Source organism: Falco punctatus (assembly GCF_963210335.1).
Source record: "Falco punctatus genome assembly, chromosome: 16".
Classification (NCBI taxonomy): Eukaryota; Metazoa; Chordata; class Aves; order Falconiformes; family Falconidae; genus Falco; species Falco punctatus.
This window is the reverse complement of record NC_137596.1, coordinates 3,423,066-3,442,419: the sequence shown is the minus strand read 5'-3', so window position 1 is coordinate 3,442,419 and position 19,354 is coordinate 3,423,066. Positions and strand designations below refer to the sequence as shown.

Sequence of the window (19,354 nt, the reverse complement as noted above, 5' to 3'; positions counted from 1 at the left end):
GAGAATGATGCTGTTATTTATGTTGGGTTTTTTCTCCCCAAACCTCTTAACCTACTCTCTCACAGTGCAGAGCTGGGGAGCTTTTTGATAACTATGTCCGATTCCAGCTTCCACGGAAAACAGTGTCACATCCACCATCTCCCAAGAGATGACAGAAGTGCCTCTGGGGTAACAATCCTACTCACCTTTAACAAATGAGGCCAGAAAGAAGAATTATGAAAATGCAAAACAGGGATTTCAAGTCCACGTGCTCAAGTGACACAAAACCTCAGCCTTTTAAAATAATAATTAAAAAAAATTAATTTAAAAAAATCCTGGGTATTTAGATAGGCCCACACTGAGACATACTCTCACCAAAAAGTAAAGACTGTATAGTACTAGAATACTTTTGGGAAGTAGAAAATATTGTGATTAAAAGCATTTGATGTTTTTTCCTAGTGTGAGCCCTAGAGTGACACACGCTCTATTTCAATTATTTCTAAGGTTTGGGCCAAGGTCCCCTCTTTTCTAATGTTTAATGTTGTTTCATCCAAGGCTTCTGCTGGCTCTCGTATAGTATATGATCTACCAGGGTCCCAGGTGAGAGCACCTGAAGTCCCAGCAGTCCGATGCTCAGTGCCCAGGGCTGGGGTGAGGTGGCTCAGGAGCAGGATGCTGGTTTTGCTGCCTTAGCAGTGCTTTTTATCTGAAGACTGATTTTCAGCATCTTTGCGTCTCAGCTTCCCCGCCTATGAGAAAGATGTGAATGCATCTAACTGCTCGTTGAAAGATGACAGAGAATGGAAATTCAAACATAAGTAACGTTTGCAAACTAGCATTTGTTTCTTTTCTGTACAGACATCCCTACAAGGATTCAAAATTCTGCTCCAGGCTAAAATCGGCTCTCTTTTTAGTGGTTTCAGCTGAGCAGCATTTGGCCCATGACATGTAAAGTACAGAGGGTAGCAGAGGTTCAAGTTCCAAGAATGAGAATGAATGCAGAAAAGACACCAAGTTCTGAGCAGCTGTGGGTTAGATGAGGCCATTTTAAAAATAAAAGATCCTGCTATGCTGTGCATCAGGCAGAACGGCGCGTGGGTCTTTTTTGGGGACCGATTCGGTGGAGTCTATCTGGAACTAAAGTAGAATTCTTAATGAAACAGGAGTGCAGCTCTCTAAATTTAGATGCACTATTAATGCTTTTAAAAGCATGTGCATCTATAGCCGTGGAGTGTCTGAAATTTCATTCAGTGTTTGCTCCCATCAGGGCAAATCTGAAACCCACTGAAGCCAGTGGTTAAATCCCACTGATCTCAACAGACCCAGTCCTGGCTCACTTTTCCTGCCCCTCCCCATCTTTGGTTGCCCATTTGCTAGATCGCTATGTACGCCTAAACGAGACAGTCTGCAGTTAGTGATACTTGTAATTGCATTTTATGCTTTAGCCTTTTTGGCAGCCAAGAAAGGTTAGAGCTTGCATAAAGGGTGGTCGAGTGAGATAGCAAAATAAGCAGCAGGCCAAACAGCTGAAATCCAAAGGAGATATCTATCTTTTGATATCAAGTCCGTTAGTCTAATACTCTTTGTTTGTGTTGCAAAACAGGCTTCTCTATTGCACTCCAGCTACATTTACATCAGTTGGGCCATATATCATATAATAATACTGACAGGAACCGTGACTTGTCTGGTAAATAGCTTTCTGCTTGTAATACGCTGATCTCTATGGGATGTGAATGTATGAGATCTGTGCGCTGAGGGCAGTATTGCAATCTGTAGTATGATGGTTATACATGAGGGATGTTCATATCAAACCCATACTGCAATTTATTGCTTGGTCAAAAAAAACCCATTGATTTATAAAGGTTTCACCAGAGAAGTATATTTACTCTAAACCCAAGCACACAGACAAGCCTTCCAAGTGCCAAAGGATGATCAAAGAGGATTGTCTGGATGGATGCTAGGCACTCAAGAGCTGCAGCTCCTCCACAGTAAAGCCCACTAAAATCAAACAGGAATAGAGCTCATGTTTTTTATGGGTTCATTAATATCTGATAATTCTCATTTATTTCCTATTCCAATTAAGCACGTTATGTGATGAGCAAGAGTTAAAAACTGGCATTTGTTGTTCTGTATAGAATCGGGAGAGGTGTGTTTCTTCCAGTTTTAAAGAACAAATTACAGACTCACCTGTCCTGCCACACTCTCCTTCCTCATAAGGTCAAGACAACTCAGACTGATGCATTAATAAAACAAAACCCCAACTCCTGTCAATCACTGCTGGGCTTATCTGTTAGAGACACCTCTTTCTGCCAACAGTCTAGTTCTATTTTTACTGAGCAAATGCTTTCACACCTCAGCTTCCCTGTGTGTGCCCACTTCATGCGTTGTTCACACCTAGTTTACTCTTAACACCTCTCAAGGACCTTGCAGATAGGGGTGGAAGGATTCCTCCTTTGGACAGCCTTGGGCTCTGATGGGAAGGGGGAAAACAAATGGGAACCAGGGTTGCTGTCAGCACTTAGCGGCATCGAGAGGGGAAAGAAGAGAAAAGGGGTAAGGGTATCTTCACTCCTTCACAATTGCTGTCCAGTTTCTCCTTTTTCTCTTTGTAAACAGTTTGGAGTTCAAGTCATACAAGAACAGCATCTTCTCAGCAACGGCCTGTATCTTTTCAGCTTATTTCATCGAAACCATAACTTTCCTGAAATTTTCCCTGTGCCACAACAGGGGGAGCACAACCTTCCAGCAAGGAGTCCAATGTGTCCACTGATACCTGACCAACTATTGAGGAAATTTAAGGCTCACAGTCCCGTATTAGCAATTTAATTACCGAACAAACTTCCCTGCATTGCCAGATGTGCTCAAGATTCACTAGGAGCACAGGGTGCCAGGCTGTGTCAGCTCATTCCAGATCTTTAGGATGGCCATGCATCACTCCCATCCTTCACCAGTTGCTATGACTTCTGTACGATGGGTTCAAAGATTACACAGTAACCCACACGTAATCTTGGAAATATTCCCAAAGCATCCATCTCAGTGACAGTTAGCTAAGAAACAGGAATCCTGATTATCAGTTTAGAGTTTTTCCAGTAATTTCCTACTTAATCTTTGAAATGTCCACTATTTAAAGAAAGAGGACCAAAACTTTAATTGGGATGGGAAATAAATGCATATGTCAAACATAATTTGACTTTAAAGAATGATCCTAGTAATTAAAACCTATCAGTTTTTCCCCTTCCACCTCAGCTATTAATAGCACAGGTGCAAAAGAAATCAGACACTTTTCCTGGGATGAACCAAGCTAGTGGAGCGTTGGCCAACCTGTGCCCCGTGTCTTGGGCTCTTGAAGGGTATCTGGACGCTGGCATATCAGGACACTGTGTACAAATGCTTTGCTGAATCCAGCCTGGCTGCGATTTACCACTGCTAAGAATAAATACATCCTAAAAATAAACCTGTACTTCCCTGGCTTGCTTTCTTTCTTTGTTTTGTTTCTCTGTTTTCTTTCTCTCTTTCTTTCTACCTAGCTAGCTAGCTGTCTTCTGTGCTTTGTGCTGATCAAATATTCAAAAAGACCTCTCCTTTTCAGCGTTTTCAGGCTAGGGGCCTCCCAGCACACAAGGTAACCTACGGTAAAGTTAAGTTCACTTACTAAAATTAATGATACAAGAATAAAACATTTTTGAGCCAGGCCTCTGCTTTACGATCATTTTACAAAGACTATCATTTCATCCTTGTAACCATCAGTAGGCTATGTAAGAAGTGAATCCTTGGATTTATTTGGATCAGGAAAAGGCTGCTACTTTATGTCAGAATTTCAATGGGAGGAATTTAGAACCTATTTTCAATTTCAAAGCAAATAAAAACCCCCAACTGGTCAGAGACTACAGGATGCTTGCAGGCAGATGGTGGACAACTACCATAACAGCATAAAGTTCAACATCATAAAGTACTTTCCTTATTGCTGCTTCAAGTCAGATGTCTCTACGTCACTCACTCTTTCCAAAAAGAATAGCAAGATGGGCACAAAAGGCATGAGAAAATGATGAGTATTGTTTCTTGAACTCCCACTTCCCATTCTTCCTAAAAGAAAGTTAAAAGTCTGAGGGAAAGTTACCAATCCCCCCACACATCAAAAATAAGGGTTGCTAATTCTTTTCTCTACTGTGGAGAGCGGGGCCAACATTTTCATCTCTGACTAACCGGTCATTGTGGAAATCCAATCTGGCATTCCTCAAGAGAACCTGATTTTCATAAGACGTCAGGGTAGTCTTTCCTCGTTCACAAGAGCATCAATCTCACTCGTAATTACTGAGCCCATTTTGTATTCAGCTTCTACTCTCCCTCGTGCAGAGCAACATCAGCTTACGTGTTCTCATCTCATTTTCTGTTTTCCCACAATTCAGCTCTTTCACATTAGCAGTGATGGAGGGGAACCCTCTCTGAAATGTAAGATTTCATTGAACGTTTCCAACCAGGCTACGTTTTTCATGGTCTTTATTTGGATCAATCATCTTAAAAGCTGGCGTTGCATTATTTAATCTTTGACAAGCATAGAATTAAGATGCAGGTTTGTTCACTTACAGAAAATGCCAGACTAGAATTAGAGGATGACTTTAGGAATTGAACCAAACTACTAGGACGGTTGCTTTTTCACGCAGAAAATGTTAACGGTTTTGCCATATTTCTTCCCTGGGTTCTAGTGCCATGAGAAAGGGATTTATTAGAACCTGGAGGAATTCTGTGGAAAAACTCTCCTGTTCTTCAGTGCAAACAGCCTGTAACTGAATGTTCAGTACCGAACTGTACTACGCCAGGCTTGGCAGTGACATAATAGAAAGCACCCTAGATGGTGTACACTCACACAGGAGCTTTAAGGACTTAGCCTGAGGGCAAGCCAGATTGTCTGCTGCAGACTACCCTCTCGTCTGGCTTCAGACAGTTCTATAAAGCTGTGCTGATTTACAACAGCCAGGACATTTCCTCCTGCAGCTGAAGTTTTCCACATACAAAGCGCGGTGCTCTTAAAGCTTAGTTACCGAAAGGACAGAATTCAACCCCACATACTCCAAGGAGACCGCTGTGTCATGGGAGAGCCCAGGGTATCGATGAAACCTTCCTCCTCTTGCTACACTCACCTGGATCAAGCAGTCCGCGGCAAGTACTGGGCCATATTCTCAAATACTGTTAAAACATCTCAGTAATGAAAAAAACAACGCCCACTCATGACCCATAGCGTGCTGAATTTCCACTTTACTGGATGAAACAACCAGGCACTGAAATTTTCATTACCTCACGCATTACATGCTAGATCATTAACGTGTCCAAGAACCACAACATCTCTCAGGGAGTGGGAGCTGTGATGGGGAATGACAACAGCTCTCCGGGGGACCCATCACTTCATTTTTAACCGGTCCTGAGCAACCTGGCCACTATTTACCTATTCTCCTGAATATGCGTTTTATACGGACCAATATGCTCTCATAACGAGTGGGTTAATAAGCAACTATATAATTTTTTTGCCTCCTGGCAAACTTACCTTACAATCAAAGCAACCGCCTGTTTTTTCAGCATGGATCTTGTCTTCCTACTCGAGAGGTCACATATTGCCAGCCTTGTTTTAATGAGCTGTGTCCTGTGAATTTCACAGTCACTTCAAGTCTAATAAGGGAACCCACAGGGGTAGTGTTTTCAATTTGCTCCTCTTTCCTGGAGAGTTTATACCATACATCACATGTAGCAATTCGCAGCTGGTGAAAAAAGAAAAGAATTAGTTTGTATTCCCTATACAGAGATTTTATAATTCAATATTTATTAAGATTGGGGTCCTCTCATTTGAAAGGCCAAACAGTTTGTTTTACTGTGTGTGGGATATATTACGTTAATATAGTGAACAACTGCTTCCAAGAACTAATTTAGTGACGGTGTTGGAAAGCCCTGTGCACTATAGAAATATTATGAACAACTAAGAATCCTTAATACTTTGTCGAACCAAGCCTTGTGAATACAAATTAAATATAATTGGAATTCCTGTTCCCGGCATCAGAACTAAGGGCTACTTTACAACTGAAATGACACCTAACTGTCTAATTTTAATTTCAAATTCACTCTATAAAAGCACAGTCTGATTGTTTTCCTCCCTTCTACAGAAGACTTATGAAAAATGAGCAAATCTAAGCTTTACTTAAATGTGTATGAATGAATGCAGCTACCAGCTGAAGATCATTGCAAAGCAGTACTCCCTGAATATTCATTAATTCTTCCAGACTTCTGATATTCCCCTGCACAGACAGTAGCAAAATACTATTGCTCAGTAAATATCACTGTCCCCTGAGAAATTCAGAGGTCCTGCTTTCAACTTTTAATCTAAAAGGAATGTGAAATATTCTAGTATTGTGGAATACAGAATGTATGAATATTCACATAGAAAACTTTTTATTTAGATCACAGAACCACAGAATCTTTTAGGTTGGAAAAGACTTTTAAGATCATCAAGTCCAACTGTTAACCCAGCATCGCCAAGTCCACCATTCAACCGTGTTCCTAAGCACCACATTTAAATCCCTCCAGGGATGGTGACTCCACCACCTCCCTGGGCAGCCTGTTCCAGTGCTTGACAACCCTTTTGGGGAAGAAATTTTCCCTAATACCCAATGTAAACCTCCCCTGGTGGGACTTGAAGCCATTTCCTCCTGTCCTGTCCCTTGTTACTTGGCTGTCCTGTACATGCGGCATGATAGCCCTCAAGATGATCTGCTCCATGACCTTCCCCGGCACCGAGGTCAGGCTGACAGCCTGTAGCTCCCCGGATCCTCCTCCCAGCCCTTCTCACAGATGGGCATCCCACTGGTTGACCTCCAGCCAGCTGGGACCTCCTGGGTTAGCCAGGGCTGCTGATAAATGATGGAAAGTGGCTCGATGAGCGCTTCTGCCAACTCCCTCCTTACCCTCGGGTGGATCCCGTCCAGCCCATAGATCTGTGTGTGTCTCAGTGCTGCAGCGGGTCGCTCACTATTTCCCCTTGGATTATGGGGGGCTTCATTCTGCTCCCCATCCCTGTCTGCCAGCTCAGGGGGATGGGTTCCCAGGGAACAACTGGTTTTTCTAATAAGGACTGGGGGAAAGGTGGCATTTAGTACCTCCGCCTTTGTCACTATATGTTCTCCAATAAAGGATGGAGATTCTCCTTAGCCCTCCTTTTATTGCTAACGTATTTATGGAAACACTTTTTGTTGTCTTTTATGGCAGCAGCCAGATTCATTTCTAGTCGGGCTTTGGCCATCTCTCTCAGACTCCCTGATACTCCTCAGCCTGCCCACCTCCTCCCAGCTCTGTCCCTACGCGGAGGAGCTGCTCACCGGCCGCACTGGCTGCACACCTGTGCTCACTGCTGCTGCCCAGTACTGGCACCAGAGCGGGGCAGTGGCTGCGCACTCCCGCGGGAGCAATGTCAGGGCAGCTGTGTCAGCCGCGGTGGGTGCAGAGCTTAGAGAGCCCACGGCCTTCTGCTGGGTGGGTACCACTGCTCCCTGGTCGCTCCCTGGTCAAGCTGGCAGGGCTTCAGCACCCACCTTGCCATGCCCTTTTTTCCCCTACTCCCAGTCACTCATGCTCCCTAGGGCTTCTTTTTTGGGGTTTCTTTTGGGGGGAGCTTGCCCACCATTGCTCCTGGCCCTACCCAGGTCCTGTCATCTGCTGTGGCACAAACTGCAGGCTCCCCGAGGGTGTCCTGGTTCGCCTGAGGTTCCCCGGTTCTGCACTGGAATACTCCGCTGCAAATCCTGCCGGCACCGCAGCCACTTGCCCCAGAAACTGCGTTTGAGATGCTTTCTCTTGGCATTTGGAAATTTAGTTGCTCTATTGAACAGAACCAAAGTATTTAATTTAGAGAGGTTTGGCATTAGCTTATGCTTCTCTACCGTCCATTACCATCAAAAACTAGCTATACATCTGTTTTCAATAAATGTTTGTACAAACATCTTGTATACAGATTAATATAGACTATACATTCAATATAAGACACTTCACATTGAAACACGCACAATGAGTCACCAAAAAGATGGAGAGAATTTTATCTTTTTGAGGCAAGGATTTGTTAATTAGCCAGTAAAGTACAGGAGACAACACATAATCTCAGAGTGAAAGAAGGCTTCTGTTAATTGGTAGGAACCTTCCAAATTAAGAGAAGTGAATGGAAGTGTTTCTTCATCTCTCTCTCACAAATATTCCTGTTTTGGATGTCACTTTGAATAGTCCCTTTACTTGCTTTTCTGCTTAAACTGTTTGAGTTAATGTGATTTTTCAGCTAAATAAGTAACAACAAGACATTCCTCATCAAAGGGTGTGGCAAATACATTAAGCATGGCTGGAAAACTTCAACATGTGATAGATCACACCCAAAGGCTAAAATCATGGGCTTCCACTTTTCGCACAAAGTGGGAGGAGTGTCAGCCACACGAAACACAAGAAGCAGGAGGTGCCGAAGGGTTTCCAGTGACCAGTGGATACTTTCTGGTGTGCTACAAGATACTGATGAACACGCTTAGACCTTGCAGGTCACCAGTGGTGCTCATTTCCACGTACCCGCTCTGTAATTCCCACCAGTTCAAGGAGACATTATTAACCTTAAATCCCCTTTTAATTTCCCATGCCCTGCTGGAAAATGCCAAGAAAGAAAATTCTCCCTTGTATTTCTGGAATGACAGTTTCTATTGCCTAGAGAGCAGGAGAAGAATGCAGCGTGGAAAACAAAGAAAAACAGCTTTACCTACACTACAGTTAATAAAAATTAAATGTCAAACAGAACAAGAAAAACTGATGTGGCAACATACAGAGGACAGGATCCATGAGAGACTCTGAGTAATGAAAAGGTCAGGGAAGCCTAGAAATAAAGCCTGAAACAGCCAGGATCTAGGGAAGCAGAAAGCTCATCAGAAGAGCGCAGATGCTCCAGCTATTTAATGAAGGTGTTTGATGCAAATGGAACAACTACTATTCTGGGTACAGAAAGTGACCTTACTCTGAATACTACGCCCCGTCAACCAGCAAACCAAGGCATAAGCTGACCACGCTCCTTGTACAGACTACGCTGTGCAGAGGCGCAGCTCCATCACGGGGGTGAAGAGCAGTTCCTACTTGTGTCAGGCTGCCCCACAGAAACTGTTGGTTTTCTTGGGGATTTGGTCTGTAGACCCCACGTTCTCACTGTAAAAGCATGTGGACCTGCAGGTTGTGAAGGTCAGAAATGTTCCATCTTAGAGTTTGCAGGAATGCATGGTCTGGTATTCGGCTTCACTCTCCCCTGTCCTGAGTTTCCCCTCTAATTTGGTCCCCGCTGTCTGGCCACAGATTTTCCTGGGCAAGCCTGGTTATTATCCACATCAGTGACCATGCTGACCAGAGTGAAATCACAGGGAAGATGACCTCCCTTTCTTTTAAGGGCTATACGATGCCCCTGTACGATTCACTGTTGCACGAACCCAGAATAAGCAATAGCTCCAGCCTCAATTAAATTGCAGTCATAGAGCCCCAGCTCAAAAAAATCAACCGGCTTGAAATTCAAGACATGCTCATGGGCCTTCCTAAACAGATATGACAAATAAAGCAACATGTGTAAGCACTGACTCGCACAGAATTGTACAGGGGGTCAGTGGAAGTCAGGGATAAAATGCAAGTTCTCTGAGTCACAGCCCACTGCCTCAGCCATCAATTATCCTGCCTTCTTCAATATTGTATATAATGAAGCACAGCACTTTGTTCCAGGCTAGCTGTTCATTTACACCAGCTAGGACCAGTTATTCATTCAGTTCATTATTATGATTGTCTAGTACGTGAATTGCAGGAATAACTGCAAGGCTGAGCCCCGCTGCGGTTGCCACCCTGCAGACACAACAGAGGCAGTCCCCGCACCCAGGAGCTTGCAATCTGCCTGCGAAAGGCTGAAAGCAGATGGGTAGGAAAAACAGGCAGGGGAAGCACAGGGCAGCAAGGCAGCTATGATTCAATAAAACCTGACATTGTGAAATTAAATGTGAAAAAAATATTTCTTTTCTCTGCCCTTGAAAGGTACTCGGAGAGTTGTTCCAACTGCCCCACAGGATCTGGGGTCCTGGTCCTACTCCCCCTCCTTTTCCAATTGCTGTCTCAGCCACGCGGTCTCTTTATTCGGCTTGGCAGCTGAGAGGAGATTCATTCTGGGGAGGACAAACCCCTCATGGCCTTCCTTCAAGGGTCCATCAGGCGGTGACTCTCTCTGCCTGCACCTGGCATCTGTCTCTCCTCTTTCTATTCTGGGAGGAAGAGAAAACAGCTGAGCTCTGCTACCGTATGCGGGAGAGGCAGATGGGGCATGAATCCAGTAGTGATTGTACTGCTCATTTGTTTGGCATAAAAATGACGGACACATGATAGAACAACCCGGAACAAACATGGGGGGGGGGGGTGGGTATGAATACTGAATAGCTTTTACCGTCATTAATTTTCCTGTTACTGTGAGTTTTTCTTCTCATTCAGTGATAAATCTGCATAAACATGGAGGGTTATAGTTGTCATCCTGATTGTCGTCAGGTATTTTATCTGACAGGCTGCTCTATTTCTGTGATTTCCTATAGTGCATTTCTTTCACTTTTGGGCAATGGGAACAGACATTTCAGTTTCACTGCCTAGTGAGCTGCACACAAGGATGTGTATGAACTACTGGGTATTTGGGTAACAAAAGTAGAAAGGGGGGAGCATTTGCTTCCTCTATGGGACAGAAACACAGATACTTCAAGTTTTTTATTAATCTCTGGCTTTATCTGCATTTAGTTTTGTGAGCTCTAAATCCAGGCGGGGTTTGAGGACCATGGAAAAATTAAAAAAGGAACCAACTTTAGGATTTTTTGACATGAACCCCAAAAATCTTCATCAACCAGGACAGTGAGTTCAGTGTTCTCAGCCTAGCCCATAGCAGCTGTTTGTGCATGCTAGAAAGACACAATTTCATTCAATCTGATGAAAAGTCCCTTAAAGGAAAATATATTGAAAGAGCTACGGGTCAAAAATATGATGCATTTGCACTCAGAAAATGCAGGCTAGTGTTGCTGATTTTGCACATTGCAACTGCAAAAGGCATGAAATCTTTCAAATATTCCTGCAATGGTCTTTTGCTGAATGAGGAGCTTTATGAATATTTCAATTAGAAGAAGAGGCTTGAAAGAATAGAGTTGTTTCAATTTTGAATCACCCTTCCTAAAATAATTTGCCCTATTTGGCATTAGGCTCGGTTAAATCCAGCAGCCACACCGCATGCACTGGGGAGTGTCGGGACCTCAGGACCAGAACCACCTCACGGTCCCTCCTGCTACTGCTCTGAATAGCCCAGCCGTGGCTTCAGTCAGGAGACACCGAGCTCTTTCCATCCTGTCTGGCAAATAAAACACCATTTAGATGGCTCAGCCAAGGTGTTTCCCCTTCTCCTTGCCCACCGTTATTTACAGTATTTTAGTCTTCATTTAAAGGCTCAGCTTTTTTTTGCTGCTGAGTGTTACACCTGCCCCCTCTCTGCATCAGACATGCACAAAGGCAGCCTTGTTCTTTCAGGATTGATGAGGTATCTAGAGAGTAGCAAATAATACCGTGCTGCTCTGATCATCTCCTTTCTACATCCAGGTAAGCAAAGGTCATTGATTTTATTGATTTTCTTCTCTGTGCTACTTAGAGATGGACCACAATTCAAATACGCTGTGAATAAAAGCAGAGCTTTACAGCCTTTTTGCCGCTTCATGTCCTGGTTCTGATCTCACTAAACCAACCAAAAGATCACACTAATTCTGAGGAGTTCCTCCTGATTTTACTGGAGTTAATTAAACCAGGCTGGCGGTTTTTTTCACTCATTCAGATCACCCCACTGAGCTAAATTCGTTATTTGCTTATACCTGCAACATTCAGTGCTTGCTAAACCAGTGGCGTCACTGAAGTCGCTCGACAATTGCATTCATCCCAGCATGCGAAACACAGATTTCAGCGGGACTTTAGCTAGATTTCATGCTTCTTGGGGAAGCAGTTGCATGTTTGTGCTACCTGGTTCTAGCTTAAGCAGGGTGCCTAGACAGTCCTGTGAGGCAAATAACAAACGTCCTCCAGCAAAACTGCAGAATTAGGCTTTATGTTTCGCAGAGGTGATTCTACCACCACCAGTTGTTCAACACAAGCCACCTTTGTGTGCATTTTCTTACGCACAATGAGGTCTGAAAATGCAGCCCTCCCCTCCATTTCCTAAAAGCACAGCTGCCAGTACTTAAGAATGGAGTTCTGATCTGCTAGATGTTGGCAGAGCAGAGGGATCCACTGGGCTCCACTGGAACGTCTCCCCATTTCCCTGAGAGAGAACGATTGCCCTAAATGAAATCAAAATTTGGCCTCGACTTCTTGATAAATTAAAATGCCAACAGCTAGATTCTCCTGCTTCTCACACCCATCTAAACGACCAGGCATCCCTGAAAATGAAGTCCTGACTAGTGTCAGTCAAAACATCAGAATCAGACTTTCAGTATTTATCGGGTTTCACTAGCCTTGAAATGGAAACTGCTGCCCCTTTTATGCAAGGACTGAAAGCCTGCCTAGTTTCCCTGTAACTTAATTAAGTATCCTCTCCATCATCCGCCAAACTGCTGCTTAAGACATTCTGGCAACACGCCTCTCATATATTGCAGAAGATATGGCTGGCAATGCACGGAGCTTATCACGGGGTATTAATTACTTGAGCATAAATAACATTCCCTCTTATCTCAGCTCCATGATCCACTATTTCTGATGGAAATATATTCATAATAACAAGTGAGAGTAAACAATCAGGGGGTAAATTTAAGCCTAAAAATGAATGACGTGTCTTTCAATGAGTTAAAGTCAGGGAAATTAAGATGAAAAGTAAAGGCAGATTTCTAACAGTCGTGTTGATTAACCCCTGGAACCAAGGCAAGAGCTGGATTTTTCATGTCTAGGTATCATCAGATCAGTCTAAGAAACAGACTTTAGCCAAAATGTATAGTCTTAATAAGCATAAGTATGGAAACTCATACAGGAGAAAAAAAATCATACCAGGCATGCAGGTAGGCTTGGCCATATTTGAGCAGCGGTGGCAGTGCACAGGAGCAGAACAGTTAAAAAGCCAGACCTGGGAAAGCAGTGATTCAACAAAATGACTGGGTTTGCAGGGCTCGCTCCCACGCCAATCCCCAAACCCTCCAACAAAATCAAGCAGAATGACGAAGCCTTTACTGTAAGCAATTCTCCCTTCCTGCCTCCCTTCACAGCTCACCAACCTCCTGCTTCAGCAAGGGGTTTCCCAACCATCCTGCCACGAGGAGAACAATAAAGAACCAGAAATGTAGCTTTTGTTTGCTCAAAAACTCTCGTGAATGATTGCAGGACAGAAACACACACCTGAGATTAAATAACTTCCATGACTCAGCACCGCTGAGGGTTACACGATGTGTTCGTGTTGTGCAAAGCAGGGTTTAGCTGTGCGGTGGTGAAAACCATCTGAACATGTAGGTTTGCCAGCCAGAAAGACAACGCGTACGTTTATGTCTGTATAAAGGCACCTGGATGCACAATGAAGAATACAGTCCTCAGGTGGTGTTTTAAAAAGCAGGATTTGGGTATGCAAGTTTGGTGGTTCGGTGTTGTTTTTTTTTGAGGGGAGGTGTTTGTGAGTAACCGTGTGCCACTTTGTGTACCTGAGAGCAGCTGTCACACGTGTGGCAGGAGAGTGAGTGATTTTGTACACATACACTGCTACAAGTGCATGCTATTGTGGACGGATGCTGTTGTGAAATTTGCTTCTCAGTGATACATTTCTAAGGCAGATGTAATTATTCAGTGTTTTGAATATGTATTTTTAGCTTGTTTACGGGGTCCATTATATAAATGTGAACGGTTATTTGTGCATGAATAGTGTGTTTACAGGTTATAAATGTTTGTCGTGGAGTATTAGTTAATATTTTTGAAAGTACGGAGGCTGATGAGTGTCTAGTATATGTGTGGGTGGACATATCTATGTGATCTATTTCAACTCCTGTAAGAGATGCAGACTTGTATTTAAATGTTCATTACAGCAAAGAGTGGGTCTATTATGCTTTTATTCCCACAGTTTATTGTCCTGCACACGCTTGCGGAAAGGCAGAGAAACTGATAAAATTTTCAAAGATGACAGTTCTGGAAGAGGTTCTCTCCCTTCCAGAAAAGTTCAATAGGCTTGCTGAATTAAAACTCTCTTTGGGATACGTTACAGGAAAAGGAGAATATGGGACAGTCCTGGGGCCTGCCTAAATGCTTTGGAGAGGGTACAACTTGACTGCATTACCAAAACCCACATAGCTGATTGCCGCGCTACACAAATACAAAATAAAATTTAAAAAATATATATATACAAAATAAGGTTCCCCACTGTTTGTGTATCAAATGCAAGGTGCATTCAGCACTGGAGGATATCTTCCTCCCAATCTGCTCAGTTTATTAAAAAACCTGGGAGGATGTTTCTCCTGTTCCACAGAAATCAGGGAAGTTCTTTCGCTACTGCTCACATTGGCGCTGTTTGAAGCATCGATTCACCAAGGTACTTAGAGCATATTTGCAAATTCCAAACACAGAAATATTCTGTGAAGCCAACAGAGTACACAGCTGCTTAAGGGCTCTGCTCAAGAGGGGAGGAACACACTCCTTGTCTTACTTCACTGCAACAGACTGGCACCCCGCTCCGCTACCCGCCATTCAGCAGTTACTCTGCTTGCAGCATCTCATGTGCAACAACAAAAGCTCCTAACACGTCGGGTAGATGATTTCTCAGACTTGACAGCGTAAGGGAAGAGCAGTTTTGTGTGATGAAATCTCGAGGGCAATGGGAAGATGAAATAACTTTTGGGGTATTTGAAGATGGCTAGCTTCTCTCTGGAGAGTGACAACAATGAGGAATAAAGGTGCCGAGGCAATCTAGCGGTGTTTTCCAAGCTCTCTATCTCTGGCATCGCGTAAGGGACCCAGCAAGCCCGCTCCTCAGGTTGGGTTGAGCTGGACAGGACAGCTGGTTGGGTCGAACTCATACAACACCTGTTTGAGGGGCTGACATTGCCTCTGACCTGCATAGATCAGTTACATTTTTCATTTCCATTGCTATCCCCTATGTTAGGAGTTCACTTCAGCTACAGAATAAAAGAATTCTGAAAAACAATTTTGACACGTAATTATTTTGCAGAGGTAGGGTGAGAAGTGAGGGTCTTGGAAAAAGAACAAACCCTGCTAGGAAACCACAAACCCTTACAAGAAACCTCCCCCATTTTCCTCCCTGTTTTCGTCCCTCTGTTCCTCTGAGATTTAATATGGAAAAAGAGGAGCTGAACAGAAAAACTAAAATTAGTCCTTTTTCAAAAATTCTACTTGCTTCAGTTCTGCAAAATGCTTTCTAGAACTGAGGAGCATTTCAAATGAAGTGACTTCACTTCAAAACTTACTCTGTAACATAATGGTAATTCCTATATCCTGCGGGCCAAGCTGACTGCTGGCTCTTAACGTGATATTAAGTACAACAGTCACATCACACTCATTTTTCCAAAACCCTCAGAAAGAAACACCAGTTCCTCTTCTATCTACATTATAATATTAGGTTTCTAATTAAATAGAATCTCTGACCCCTGTAGATAATATTCTCCTCTTTGTTTACATGTCGATAAGATCATTGCTTTCTATCTTTTTTTTTAATATCAAGAGGCAAAACCATATTAAAGGTCCCTAGTGTGTGGCTCGTTCCATCCCTTCTACAAGGTACATTTAATTCATAGATACACATACAGCCCTTCCTATATGGAAAACAAATCTTGCATATTATATGTTCTTTGTTCCATTTTGATAAAGAAGAAATTCTTTATTCTTTAAGAAGTATCTTATTTTTTCCACCAAATTTTAGGGGGTAAGGGAATAGCTTTTCACCAAGGCCATTCTTTCTCTGTGTTGTGCAAGTTCATGGAAATTTTTCATCTCACAGACTAGTTTTCTTCACCCCTTTTCTAGACATGACAATCCTCTTTGGGGAAGTATGGTTCTAGGCTTACCTCTTTGTAAAGACCGAAACTGTTAACTCAGTTTGGTGCCTCGCTTGAAAAAGTTACTGGCAGGTTAACATTAGACCTCCAGAGATGTTATTGCTTGTCCCTGGCAGAAGTGGGGAACCGATCCTGCTTTTGGACATCAACTGACGTGCTTGCACTAGCCTGACCAGACAGATGGCTTCACTTATGTCAGTGCATGTTCCCATTAGCATCCATCAGCACCTAAATAAATACGCACTTTGCAGAAGAGCAGAGAATTTTGCAAATTCTCATTTAGCCAGACTACCTACTCCAGGGACTCCGTCTGAAATTCCAGAACATTTCAAATTCCCAGATGGATATTGACTTTTTTTTTAAATCATCAACAGAAACTGGAACTGGGACATCCAGGACAGAAAAAAAACCTTCACTGGGGCAAGACCTAAACTTTCTCTTACCATGGATAGCCTATGAAATGTGTCAGAGTCCATGAAAAGCGTACACAGAGTCAGCACTTCTGTTTGAGAAGACAGTCAAAAACATTGGAAAAACATGCTAAAGGCTTGCAGGGAAAGTTGTCTTGTTAATCATGGAATGGGTTGGGTTGGAAGGGACCTTAAAGACCACCTAGGTCCAACCCCCCTGCCATGGGCAGGGACACCTTCCACTACAGCAGGTTGCTCAAAGCCACATCCAACCTGGACTTAATATCAAGACATTTTGCAGGAAATAAATCACAATTACTGTGATCTTGAAGGAAAACACTAAAATCTAATACATTTCATGAAGGCAAAAGACTTTGCTACATACCAAAGAGGGTTTTTTCTTCTTCTTTTAATTTAGCAGTAACAATAGCTACAATACATTGACTCACAAATTAAGTGAAGGTATGAAACCACATTCTTCATACTGAGATGGGACATTCTGAACTTTTGCTTTGTAAATAGCCTGTCAAGGGGGAAGAGTTCTGACCATCCAATGAATATTTTTTGAAACAAACAATGGTGGGAATTTAAATTTTAACAGTGATGATATTATGTGACCCTTGTCCATATGGATCAAAATGCTTTGCAAATGAGTGCAAAGCTCAGAACCTCACTGTACAGATAAAACGGGAGGGAAACTGAGGCACAGTGCTGTGCAGTGACTCGCCAGGATCAAGCAGCAGGCAGCAGAGATCTGGACGTGAATCTCAGCTCTCTGACTCTTAGTTAATTCCTGACTCGCCAGGCCACAGTCTCCCTGTAAGTGTACGTGGGCATCTATTGTCCAGCAGTTCAGGTGTTATACAGGCATATCTTCTTTCACCTCTCCTGCTGTCCCATTGGCTCCATTCAATCCTGCTGGCTCCCTGCCACCTTCTTCCTCTTCTTCTTCTTCTTCCTCTTTTGCTGCCTCTGCTTCTCCGCCTCCGCTCAGGAGGCTGGCACTGGAGAGGTGGCTGAGGAGCTGGCCTTCCCGGCGAGACTCGGCCAGCTCTTTGGCACAGCACACGGGAGTGTTGGTCTCGTAAGTGCTGTGGAAGCTGTTATAGTCGACTTCATAAAAATCCTTCTCCAGGGTGAGGACAGGAGTGAAGCGGTGTCCCCACAGCACCTCGGTGTCCATGTAGGAGCTGCGAGCCTGGCAAGTCATCCCTGGGTAGAAACAGAGGGATGTTAAATGCAAAGCTTGCTCACATGCTCACCCAACCACTTCTTTCATTTAAAAGCACTTCCATGTTTTATCTCCATACCTGATTGCTCTGGGACACAGAAAAGGTCTTCGCGTAATAAGCCTCACAAAAGCCTCTATCATGATAAAGCTGAGCACTCAAAGGAAAAGGGATGGATTCATCGCCGCATCTTCAGACTGTTTCCTGAACCTTGTGCTTACGGATTTCAAGTCTGGTACCACTAAGCAGCTTCTCTCTATCCTCATACTCCTCTGTTGAGGTGTTGCTTGTGTGGTTGATACTAACAGCACTCCTGGTGAATCACGCTAGAACGATATCCAACCCCACCAATGCACCTCAAATCTTGACCCACGGAGCCCGTAAGCAGAACGAACCACTGCCCTGCACTCCGCGGTGTCTGACCCTCTTCATCTACAGCGGTATCAGCCATTCCCTCCACCAAGGTGTACAGCCCAAAAGGTGGAGTGTGCCACAGCTCCTAGTGATTTATATGGCAAGCTGGCTTATAAACACCTCTGGAGGGTTCAATCCAGCTGTTTTGGGTCGGCAGAACCAAACCCCACCACGCACAGTCAAGCTCATAAGCATACTGAATTCCATGCATTAATGGATTGTGGATTGAAGGAACAGTGGGCAATGCAAAACTTGTATTTGTCAAGCTGCTTCTCGCCCCCCAGGATCAGTTTATTTATTTACTTTAAAAAGGTTTAAAGAGAAGTTTTGCAGAGCAGGGATAAGCATTCATATAACTGTGAATAAATTCTCTTGGAATCACCTGCCAATGCCAAGGCTGACTTCTCTTCCAAGTATTTGTCTTCTGTTTGCCGTAATTATGTTATGATTTTGGAATTAATTCTGGTGACTTTTGAAAAACCTGACCTTATAAAGTCCTCCCACTGTTCTCTTTTGGAGGGTGAGAGAGAGGCCTGACTGGAATACGTTCAATACACACAACTTGAGCAGGTTTCTGGCCAATACTTCCAAGCCTAACTCCTGCAGCCCAGAGGACACAAACAGAAATCTAAAGCAATGCATAGGGGGAACAAGATCAGTGTCAGATGCTCCAGGGAGAAGCATATCATGTATCCTCATCACGCGAGCGACTGAAATCTCCGAGCAATCAGAAAACTCCTTTCCTTAAAAATAAAAAATCACCTTTGTGAAAAGGCAAATATTTTATTCTCGTAATTGCTAGAGTTCATTAAAAGACACCCACACAAGCAAGTTCTCTGGAAAGCTTTATTTGTCTCATTGCTTTCCTTAATTTAAATCCATCAGGCCAGGAGTATGTTAGTTGCTTTTGGTTCTTGGAAGGGGAGAAGAGGAATGGTGACACATGCAACACTGAGAAATTTCCAGTTCTTTACTACAAACTGAAAAGCCAATTTTTTCCCCCAAGAAGATCTGCAGGAGTATTTGCTTCTGGGCAGGAACAACAAGTACAGAGTTAGTCATAGTGTTCCAGCATGCCTGCTTCCTGGACCGGAGGGAACCGGGAAGTGCAGAGACTGCTATGAAAAATACAATAATGGAAGAAGAAAATTACCCCAAGTGTTCTTGCCTTAAGGAGAAGCTCTGTTAAGGTACAGGGCCTTTTCAGGAAACTATCAGCTTTTGCTTTACAAGCCAAAAGCAGTGT

At 43.4% G+C, this 19,354-nt stretch overlaps 1 protein-coding gene across 4 annotated transcripts in view; it reads right to left on the bottom strand.

Annotated features, from left to right (window-relative positions):
- Window positions 1-505: 505 nt before the first annotated feature.
- The window catches only part of KCNJ5 (potassium inwardly rectifying channel subfamily J member 5), an 82,113-nt gene continuing 63,264 nt past the window's right edge, over window positions 506-19,354 (bottom strand). For all 4 annotated transcript variants that reach the window (XM_080366630.1, XM_080366627.1, XM_080366629.1 and 1 more), the window contains one exon: window positions 506-17,677. In XM_080366630.1, coding sequence (XP_080222756.1) covers window positions 17,325-17,677 — 353 coding nt within the window. In that variant the 3' untranslated portion in view covers window positions 506-17,324. The remainder of the gene's footprint in view (window positions 17,678-19,354) is intronic.